At 47.0% G+C, this 11,669-nt stretch overlaps 1 protein-coding gene across 8 annotated transcripts in view; it reads left to right on the top strand.

Moving 5' to 3' along the window:
* Positions 1-1,487, top strand: part of ATG9A (autophagy related 9A) — a 28,881-nt gene extending 27,394 nt beyond the window's left edge. For all 8 annotated transcript variants that reach the window (XM_073545477.1, XM_073545474.1, XM_073545479.1 and 5 more), the window contains one exon: positions 157-1,487. In XM_073545477.1, the coding sequence (XP_073401578.1) occupies positions 157-162 (6 nt within the window). In that variant the 3' untranslated portion in view covers positions 163-1,487. The remainder of the gene's footprint in view (positions 1-156) is intronic.
* Positions 1,488-11,669: the final 10,182 nt, after the last annotated feature.

An 11,669-nucleotide genomic window follows, 5' to 3' on the forward strand; every position in this document is an offset into this window, starting at 1 on the left:
ACATATTCATCTATCCTTGCTTTTTTCTCACATCACGACTCGGTTTTTTCTTTCTGTTTAAATGGGAATAATCTTTGGGGGGGGGTTTTCTTATGTATTATTAGGAGACGTACTCTTATCTGTGTGTTTTATAAATTCTTTTTCATTTCCTTTTAGGTGTAAGCTTTATTCTCCTCTAAGCGGGTCGTGTATCCGTCCATAGATCACGTGTAAGTGAGTCTGGCTCCGTATGCCCTTCAGTGTCTGTAAATACTGATGTATATATTATACTATGGTTTTGCTCGCTCCTGGATTTGCACTGGACGATCAGATATTTTGTGGGTTGCCAAGGACTTGGAAAGCAGCAATGTGTCCAGATGGCACACCATGAAGAATCGGCTGGATCGTTAATCATCTCTTCCGTATCTATCATCAGAGAATATAATGGATCTTGACACTGGAGAAACTTTATTTTACCATCTTCTGTATGATAAGACTTTAATGGGTATGTAGACTTTTGCAACCATTTTTTCTATTGCTCCAATACATTAACAATTAAAAAATCAAGCAACTTTGCAAACAGTCATGATAAAAAAAATTGTAAAGGGTTTTTTTTTTTTTTTTTCAAGCAGCTTCTATACAGAGCTATGTATCTCAGAAATCAAGCGTATAGTCTCATCTTGCTGTCTCCATTTCTTACCAGTCTAGAAGCTGTGGAGAAACGCAAGACTGCAGGATCAAACTACACAGGGTTTGCTTGTACCCTTTAACCATGGAGAAACATGGAGAAACACAGGTCTGCACAGGATCTGTATACACAAAATGGTACAATCTTTAACATCCAGAACATTTACAAAGTTACTACATTTTTTATGTTGGATGCTGTGGGGTGATAAGATCGGTTGCAGAGGTTTAGGGTATGTGTACACGTTACGGGTTTTGATGCGTTTCCGCAGCGTTTTTGGACGCGCGGAATTGCCTCAAATCCGCAGAGCGTTGTGCACACAATGTGAATGAATGGGAAATGCAAAAACGCTGTGCACATGCTGCGAAAAATTCCGTGCGGAATCGCAGCGGTTTATTTTCCGCAGCATGTCAATTCTTTTTGCGGATCCGCAGCTGCAATTTCCATTTTGGCACATTCAAAAATCTCTCTCCTTCTCCCAGATGTACAAGGGAGAAAGTTTGCAACAAATCCTCCAGCCAAAACGCACTTAAATCCGCTGGAAAAACGCAAGGAATCCGCATCAGTTCCACTGGAAACCAGCATGCGTTTTCTGCCAAGAGATGCGGATTCTCTGCAGAAAAATCCGCAGACTAATCTGCAACGTGTGCACATACCCTTATACGTCACCTCATTGAGTATATTACATAGGACAGGATCAGTGTGTTTACATAGGTTCATTGTGCACCACTAACACGCCTGCAATGTTTTGTATAGAAATGCATATTGCATCTTTTGTACCATTGTATAATTCTAATTAAAAAGGATTATCTGTAACGTCAAACGTCTTTTGTGCCATCATGTTTATTCCAGAGCAGGAGGCGAAAAACGGCAAAAAAGAAATCAGCAACAATCTTTCGGTTCCTTTTCATCGCCCCCTCATCAGGTCTAATGTTGGGGGGGATATTACCTAAGTAAGTTGCCAGTCATGTCTGCATTTGCAATTGTGACTGCCCTGATTTTTCAATATGAGCGTCTGAACCAGGCTGTGGAAGACCCCTATGCAGCAGAAAGTAATAAATGATGGACATATGACAAGCTGTTACATTCCCATAAAGAAACTTGTCCTATTTCCACAGCAGAGTAGAGGGATTCTCATTTAATTTTTTCGATTTAGCTCTTTAAATATCTTCAGGTCACTGTAGCTACAAATAGCCTAGTACTGATCACGCAGCATGGCGTGTGCTATACTGATAGTCGCCTGGGGTCATTTTCATGGCCATGATCGATGTCTTGCAGTAGGAGCTAATGATGTTTCTAACTATAGTGTCCCAAAAAAAATAGCAGCGGGTTGGTTCAGTCAGAAGTAAAAGGGGCATTTCCATTTCTGTACACATCCTCTAGGGTACTACCTCACTTTATGATCCATAGGGGTCCAACATCTGGGACTCGAAGTGATACTAAAAAAGAAGTGACTGCAACTTTGTGCAAAAAACTGTAGTGAATGTTTTGCTGTAGTTCCTCATTGGTGGTCGGGAACGCAGCTGTGCAAAGAAAAATGGTGAAAAAGATCAGGAGCTACAACATTACTGTGGTCACCTCATTCTCAGGTGAGACTACCACTAAAGGTCAGACCACCACTGAATCAGAGAGGTGAGGCATATCTAACTTTTATGTCCTCAACTAAATTAAAATGGCATTCCCCCTTTTAAATACAAAAAATAATTCTGGCTCCATTTGTGCCATTATGTGTTTCAGCTGTATGGAGCATATCCAGCGCCTCCCTCTAATAGCAGCAGCAATCGGTGCTGGCTCTGATCGCTGCTGTTTGACAGCATTTAATAAAACATAAGACTGGTACAGTCTGTTGGATTACATAGGGTGCAGATAGACGGACATATTTCTCGTGCAAGGACCTCATCACAGTGCACGGACTGACTGTAGGCTCTCCTGACCTGAGTGTGACAGCGTGAAGTATTACTATGTCGCTGTCACGCTCAGGTCAGTAGAGCAGACGGTCAGTGCGAGGATTGCGATTCTAGAAATACGGCCATCTGTCTTTGCCAGTGTCTTCATATTTGGTAACATGGTGGCTGCACATGCGCAGATTGAGATCCGTTAGTCATTGAGCCTAGATCTCAATCTGTGCATGCGCCTACACTGGCGCCATTATACTTAAGCCTGCAAGCAGATTGACTTGGGCAAAGCTGCCCGCTGCTAGGACAGAACCAGCGAGGAATTTTAAACAGTATGAAGATACTTACGCCAGAGGCAACCGAGAGGCCAAGATGAAGACCCCCCACCTACAGGCCCACCCCACAGGCACAGCCCGATGCACGAACAGCTTATTGCACCAAGACTTCTAATGGTGATTAGAGAATAACCAGGGTGCGGATTTCTACAGGGAAAGAACCTATGAAATCCACAGCACCGCACCTCTATACCTGATTATAATGCCTGATCCTGATGACCGGTTCTCTAAGTCACCGACCGTAAACCGAGAGCTTGAAAATGTTTTGGTATTGAAACACAAAAGTCTGTTAGTAACTTGCAGAACTTTTTATTACATCTGATTATGAAGACCTTTCATTACAAAAATATCTTCGTTATTACATGTCACACTGGAGCATAATGACCGCAGCTCTGTAACGATATTTATTCGGACTCCCATGACAGCACCACGAGAGAGGGGATCCGCCCTTCGGGAACAGGAAACCTACAGATACAAAAGGGCAGCACCTCTCCCACGCATCAGTTGGTTTCCTGTTCCTGAGGGGACGGGATCCTACAGACCGGATCCCAGGCCGGTCGGCCGGTATAGGTAGCGAGGGGGTCTCCTACCTCGGCCTGGTGCGGAGCTCCTGGAGGACGCCACGGTGGCCCAGGATGGGTGGCACGGCGGTGATGGATACAGCAGGGAGCGGTGTCCGGAGGAGGTCCGTCTCCATATGTGGGCCGCCGCCGGTAAGTATGCCCCCCGGGGGCTCCCAGCTCCGGCGGCGCGATCGCGGAGGTTGGGGGGGGCCGGCGCAGCTGCAGGGCGCTGGGGCCGGGGAGCGCTCCATAGTGGAGCGCCCGGGCGTCCCGCGTGACTTCCGCTCACGTCGGATGTGATGTCAGGGGGCGGAGCCTGGGGGCGCTTCCGGGTCGGCGGCGCCACTGCACAGGCGCGGGGACCCAAGATGGCGGCGCCCATCGGGAGGACGCCGGTTCCCCTGCTCAAAGCGGCGCCAGCTGGGGGGGGGCCCTATTAGCGGGGAGGGCGCGGCAGGAGGAAATCTGCTGTCCGGAGGAGGGGTATATAGGCAGGACCCTAGATGGGTGCCTTGCCTTGGCCACATTATTGCGAGCAGTAATGGAGAAGCGATCAGGAGCAGCAGCAGCAGCAACGGCGGCAACAGCGACAATCTTCACTGCCGCCCCTGGATGACCTTAGGCAGGTCAAACAGAAGAAGAAAGAGGCCCGTGACAGTAAGGAGCGTCCGGGACGAAGTGACCAATCCAGTCATAAAAGCTCCTCTAGGCGGACAGGAGCATCGACTGAGAAAAATCCCCCTCATTCTCCGGTACTTGATTGTGGCACTGGTAAGTGATCTTCGTGAATGTTCACTCAGTGACGGGGCCTCCTTCTGTGTTTTATTCTAGGGGAAGAAAGCTACGAGTAAAACCAAACACAGGGAATGCGCTCTCTGTGCATGCCCGTTACCAGACTCATGCCCCAAAAAGTTGTGTCCCCCCTGTATCCAGCAGACAGTGGCGGAGGAGTCGCCCGCAGTAGCGGCGTGTTTAAGGGATATAGTAAGGGCAGAGATGAAGGAAACCCTAAAATCCCTGTCCCAACCAGAGAGTTTAAGGGGTGAGGACCCAGTGGAGTCGGATTCCTCGACAGAGTGGAGGAGAAGTAAGGACTCCCATATTTCATCTCCCTCGTCCTCCTCAGAAGAAGAGGACTCTGGTCGGTTTTGCCTGCCGCTCGACCGAGTAGACAAATTGGTAAAAGCAGTCAGAGGGACAATGGAGGTGGAGGAGCCGAAGCCTCAATTATCCATGCAGGATGTGATGTTCGGGGGGCTGGAGCAGAGGAAGCGTAGAGTCTTCCCACTAAACGAAAAGATTTAGGATCTGATCAGCAGAGAGTGGAAAAAGCAAGATAAAAGAGGGCCGCTACCACCAGCCCTCAAGCGGAGATATCCCTTTGATGATTCAGCAATGAATAGTTGGGACAAGGCCCCAAAATTAGATGCAGCTATTGCGAAAGCATCGAAAAGATCCTCACTACCCTTTGAGGACATGGGGTCCCTTAAAGATCCTCTGGACAGGAAGGCAGATACCTTCCTTAAAAATACCTGGGAGATGGCAGCCGGTTCCTTAAGACCAGCAGTAGCATCAACTTGCACGGCCAGGTCCATGATGGTCTGGTTGGACCAGTTAGAGTCGCACTTAAAACAAGGAACATCTAGACAGGCAATCCTTGGGGCCCTACCAATAATCCAGGATGGCGCAGCCTTCCTAGCAGATGCCTCAGCTGATGCAGTCAGAATGGCCTCCAGAGCAGCAGGTCTCTCTAATGCGGCTCGGAGAGCCCTGTGGCTAAAGTGCTGGCCGGGAGATATTCAGTCCAGGGCGAAACTCTGTACTATCCCGTGTGAGGGGGAATATTTATTCGGAGCAGTCCTGGACGAAATGCTGGAGGTGGTCGGGGATGATAAGAAAAAATTCCCAAATCTTTGGTCCGCATCTTACCGACGTCCGTTTAAAAGAAGGAGATTTGGTCAAGGGAGAAGGCGTAACCCTTCACCTAATAGAGACCGTCCCAGATGGGAGGATAGAAGGAGAAGAGGTACGGGCTTCATGTTCAGACGCTCGACGAGAGAGAGAAAAAGACAGAACCAATGACTAGCAATTCCCATGGGGGGTAGACTGTCATCCTTCCTCCCAGCATGGCTACAGGTCACCAATAGTGACTGGGTGCGGAATGTGATATCCACCGGACTCAGGTTGGAGTTCACTCAAGTCCCGAGGGATACCTTTAAACCAACACCCTTAAGGTCTTCACCCCTCGAGCAAGCGGCTTTAGAAGCAGAGGTCTTGAACCTGTGTCTGAAAAACGTTCTGATAGAGGTTCCAGAGTCTGAGAGAGGAAGAGGGTTCTACTCTCCCTTATTCCTAATCCAAAAGCCGGATAAAACATTCAGAATGATTATTAATTTACGTTTCCTTAATTAATTTTTGGTTAAACGCACCTTTAAAATGGAGTCCATTAGTTCTACAATAAAGATGCTGTTTGAAGGGTGTTTTATGGCGGTCGTGGACTTGAAAGACGCATACTATCATGTGCCCATCCACGCAGATTTCCAGCAGTTCCTGAGAGTGGCGGTATCAATAGATGGTATAATCCGTCATTATCAATATAGAGCCCTTCCCTTTGGTCTCTCAGCAGTGCCCCGGGTATTTACAAAAATAGTGGCCGAAGTTATGGCTCATTTACGGGAAGTTGACATCTTAATTATCCCATACTTAGATGATTTTTTGATTGTGGGAAATTCAGTGGACCATTGTCTATCTCAGAAAAAAAAAAGCTAAGTCCAGATTAGAGAACCTCGGATGGATAATAAGTTACGAGAAGTCCCGATTTCAGCCCTTAAAGGTCCAGAAGTTTCTAGGCTTGCTGTTAAATTCAGAAGCTCAGCAGTGTCTGTTACCCGTAAATAAATTACAGCAGCAGGTTCTTCGGGCAATCGATAGACCCTCCATGACCCTCAGGCAGGCCATGTCCCTGTTAGGCTCCCTAACCTCATGTATCCCAGCGGTCAAGTGGGCACAATTCCACACTAGGGCCCTTCAGAAAGACGTCCTGGTTAATAGCAGAACCTTAGAGGGCTTCTTGCAGGGTCAAGTATTGCTAAGCCCCTCAACTATTACATCTCTTAGGTGGTGGCTCGATGTCGGAAATTTAGCCTCGGGGGTGCCCTGGGTGATACAGATAACCTGCGTAATAACCACAGACGCTAGTCCTTGGGGTTGGGGGCCCATATGGGGGACATAGTGGTACAGGGACAGTGGGACTCCGATGCTGAGACCTCATCTAACCAGAGGGAGCTGCTGGCGATTGAATTGGCCATTAAAAAACTCATTATGTATCTACAGGGCCATCATGTGAGGATACTCTCGTACAACCAGGTAGCGGTAGCCTATGTCAACCACCAAGGTGGAACCCGCTCCAACGCCCTGATGCGGATAACGGAACGTCTCTTTCAGATAGCAGAGAAAAATTTTCTATCTTTAACCGCGCTCCACATCAGTGGAAAAGACAACATGAAGGCAGACTTTCTAAGCCGCAGGGCCCTAAAGCAGGGAGAATGGGCTTTAAACTCAGACATCTACAACCAGATTGTCCGCAAATGGGGTCAACCGGAGGTGGACCTCTTTGCCACCAAAGAAAACAGGAAGGAAAAAACTTTCTGTTCCCTAAATCCCAGGGAAAATCCACTGGCCGTGGACGCCCTCCTAATAAAATGGGACTTCTCGCTGGCTTATGCTTTTCCGCCTTTGAACCTTCTACCTCTGGTAGTGAGGAAATCAGGGAAGACGGGGCAAGAGTCATATTGATTGCCCCCTTCTGGCCCAGAAGGACCTGGTTTGCATGGTTGAGGACCATGTCAGTAAGCGATCCCTGGGTACTGCCGAACCTTCCAGATCTCCTCTACCAGGGGCCAGTCAACCACCCACAAGTAGCGGGACTCCGTTTGACAGCATGGTGTTTGAGAGGACACTATTGAGGGATAGAGATTTCTCAAAAAAGGTAATCGATACACTCCTAAAAAGTAGGAAACAAACCACCACAGGTATCTATGCTAGAACCTGGAGGCGATTCCTGTCCACCTTTGAGTTTAATATCAGGGATGGAATACCCGTAAAACAGATTCTAGAATTCCTCCAGAGGGGTCTCGAGTTGGGCCTCTCCACTAGTACATTGAAAGTACAGGTTTCAGCTTTAGGGGCCCTATTTGCATGCGACATTGCCGGTAACCATTGGGTGGCGAGATTCATTAAGGCAGTTACCAGATCGAGACCCATACTCAAAGATAGGTGTATACCTTGGGACTTAAATTTAGTCCTGACAGCCATGACAGAAAAACCGTTTGAAACTCTGGATTCTGCTTCACTAAAAAATGATATCACTTAAGACAGCCTTTTTGGTAGCAATAACATCTACACGTAGAATAGGCGACATACAGGCACTTTCCAGATTGCCCCCTTACACAGAATTCTTACAGGATAGAGTAATCCTAAGGCCAGATCAAGCATACCTTCCCAAGGTAGCATCTCATTTTCTGCCTTCCTTCCTCCCTAATCCAACCAATCCTAAAGAACAAAAACTTCAGGCTCTAGATGTTAAGAGATGCCTACTTAAATATTTAGCAGCCACAGATCCTTGGAGGAAGGAGAACGCATTATTTTTATCCTTCCAAGGTCCCAGGAAAGGGTATAGAGTGTCAAAGCGCACGTTAGCGAGGTGGATTAGGGAGGCTATCTCTCTTGCCTACACAGCAGGTGGCGGTCTGGCTCCACAGAACCTGAGGGCGCATTCCACTCGTGCCATGGCATCATCCTGGGCAGAGAGTTCGGGAGTATCAATTGACCAGATATGTAAGGCGGCCACCTGGTCATCTCCTTCCACCTTTTTTAACCACTATCGGTTAGACATGGGTGCCTCCTCAGATCTCACCTTCGGGCTAAGGGTGCTGCAGGCTGTAGTCCCTCCCTAAATTAGTTTACATCTCTGTAATTCTCTCGTGGTGCTGTCATGGGAGTCCGAATATAGTATTAAGTTACGTACCGGTAACGGTATTTTTTGGAAGCCCATGACAGCACCCTTAGTTCCCTCCCTTGTTCACGTATAAGGGTGCACCCCTTTAGAGGATTGTTTTCGCGAGTTCACCTTATGTGGGAGATGGTTTTAAAGAATTGTAAATAGGATAGATAGGTTGTATATATTGTGTATATGCAGTGTACTAACCATGGTAGCCTCTCAAGCTCTGTAATCCAACTGATGCGTGGGAGAGGTGCCGCCCTTTTGTATCTGTAGGTTTCCTGTTCCCGAAGGGCGGATCCCCTCTCTCGTGGTGCTGTCATGGGCTTCCGAAAAATACCGTTACCAGTACGTAACTTAATACTATTCGGACATGAAATCTAGGCAGCGCTGTAACTGTCTAAGAAAATAAAGGATGCAAAATATGGAGAAATAAGGCCTTCATTAATTCTCTGTACAATGTCCAGGTATTAAAGAGAAGCTGTCAGGCGATTAATGCTGCCTTAACCACTGACCTCATGAATCTGAGCCTGGCTGCACAATTGTAGCCAGATACATTATTCTCATAAATGTTCCTGTGTTTCAGAAAAAATATAGTTTCAATATCTTTTCAGCGCCACTTTAGGTGATTTACAGGTCTAACCCTAGGGACACATGAAACAGAGACCTCTCAATCACCTAGAGTGACGCTGGGAAGAGTCAGCCGGAGATGAGACTAGTCCGGCTCTTCCCTGCGCCGATCTAAGTGATTGACAGGTCTCTTTCATGTGTAAATGGGAGTGGCACATTATACTTTGAAACGCTACTTTTGTGTGAAGTGCTGCTTTTACTTCTTCCTTTTTCAGCACTTTAAGTAACAATACACATGATCACATTGCATTTTACAGCACAGGATCATCATGACACAGATCCATCCCAGACAGAAAAGTAAAATATGCACTTCACCGCTGTCCTTGGTGTTTAAATCTAAAACTGAAAAATAAAAGATCATGTCTCTTCACTCAAATGAGCACATGACCCAAAACAAAGATACTCACACTCTGGCATTGAAATAAAATTTGCTAGGTGGATTATGTCCAGATGTAGAACTGCCTTATTGTCACCAGCTGCAGATGAGTGGATGTTCTGTATGTACCTAAAGCAGTAATATCACAACACACGGCCTCAACTACAGACTTTATAGGTAGAATATCATTGTCGTAAGTGACAATGCAATCTTCGCTCCTTCATACATTTTCAGATTCCCTGTTATACAATTTACAGTCTGATCCAAGTTTTAGATTTGTTATCTTATGGGAGTTCCCCTCCATGTAATATAGGCTGGATGTGAGGTCTGTGTGCCTCTCCCAGTAACGTAGGCTGGATGTGAGGTCTGGGTGTCTCTCCCAGTAACGTAGGCTGGATGTGAGGTCTGGGTGTCTCCCAGTCACGTAGGCTGGATGTGAGGTCCGTGTGCCTCTCCCAGTCACGTAGGCTGGATGTGAGGTCTGGGTGTCTCTCCCAGTAACGTAGGCTGGATGTTAGGTCCGTGTGCCTCTCCCAGTCACGTAGGCTAGATGTTAGGTCCGTGTGCCTCTCCCAGTCACGTAGGCTAGATGTGAGGTCCGTGTGCCTCTCCCAGTCACGTAGGCTGGATGTGAGGTCCGTGTGCCTCTCCCAGTCACGTAGGCTGGATGTGAGGTCCGTGTGCCTCTCCCAGTCACGTAGGCTGGATGTGAGGTCCGTGTGCCTCACCCAGTAATATAAGCTGGATGTGAGGTCTGGGTGTCTCTCCCAGTAACGTAGGCTGGATGTTAGGTCCGTGTGCCTCTCCCAGTCACGTAGGCTGGATGTCAGGTCCGTGTGCCTCACCCAGTAATATAAGCTGGATGTGAGGTCTGGGTGTCTCTCCCAGTAATATAAGCTGGATGTTAGGTCCGTGTGCCTCTCCCAGTCACGTAGGCTGGATGTGAGGTCCGTGTGCCTCTCTCAGTCACGTAGGCTGGATGTTAGGTCCGTGTGCCTCTCCCAGTCACGTAGGCTGGATGTGAGTTCCTTGTGCCTCTCCCAGTCACGTAGGCTGGATGTGAGGTCCGTGTGCCTCACCCAGTAATATAAGCTGGATGTGAGGTCTGGGTGTCTCTCGCAGTAATATAGGTTGGATGTGAGGTGTGTGTCTCTCTCCCAGTAATATAGGCTGGATGTGAGCTCTGTGTGTCTCTCCCAGTATTATAGGCTGGATGTGAGCTCCATGTGCCTCTCCCAGTAATATAGCCTTTCCTTACATGTTAAGGATACAATACATTAGCATGTTAGATTATAATATGCCCAATCCTTTGCTATTATGGGAGAAAAGTCAGAGTTGTTTGACAGCAGCTTTTTCCACTCTCCCACTTGAGAATAAATTCATGTTCCATTGAACTGTGATTGTGTGTATATTTCATGGTTCCAGGAGGAATCTAAGGTTTATTGCTACTTTTATACTTGAATAAGCAGAGGCAGGGATATTTGTCAACTGCTTAAGATTATTGTCCTCTAGAAATAAAAATGCCCTCTATATTTCTGGGGGGAGGGGGGGGGGTTCAGACTTAGAATGAAAATTAAATGCGACCAGCGGGCCTCATTTAGATAGATGCTGCACCCCATCTTCCCTCTACCTTTTGTTATCCTATTTTGCCATCACTAGGTGAACTCGGACAGCTGCGGGTCTCGGTGCACCTGGGGTCCATTCTGTAGGTTATTAGCAGCATCCACTGTACAGTTACAGCAGATGTGACCTGCAGGAGCTGTTCTGTACGGCTGTCACCCATCCTGCAGCGATCAGAGCGAGCCCTGACTGCAGCTTCACCGCTCAGACAGCGCAGGCAGTCGTGATAGCAGCATTTAAATATATACATACAAAATAAAAAAATATTAAAGTTATGTATAATAGTTCCCAGTTTCCCCTTCTTCAAAAACAGTGATAAGATCTAAAAATATAAATGTAACATTTGGTATCTCGCCGCGTGCCATCATGTCCGAACTAATAAAATATATTATTTACCCCATAAGGTAAACAAAAAAAATGGAAGAAAATATTTTGGGGTCACTTTTCAATACATAAAATTAGAGATCAGACATGGTCCTAATAAAGATTCACCAAAGTATATAAGTTATCGCTCCAGGAAGGTGAGGAGCTAAAAAACACTGTCCTGAGATCTCTGGACGGTTGTGAACCTTGGCGAGGAGACTGTA

This window comes from Dendrobates tinctorius, unplaced genomic scaffold (genome assembly GCF_039654945.1).
Source record: "Dendrobates tinctorius isolate UK_male_01 unplaced genomic scaffold, ASM3965494v1 ptg000143l, whole genome shotgun sequence".
Classification (NCBI taxonomy): Eukaryota; Metazoa; Chordata; class Amphibia; order Anura; family Dendrobatidae; genus Dendrobates; species Dendrobates tinctorius.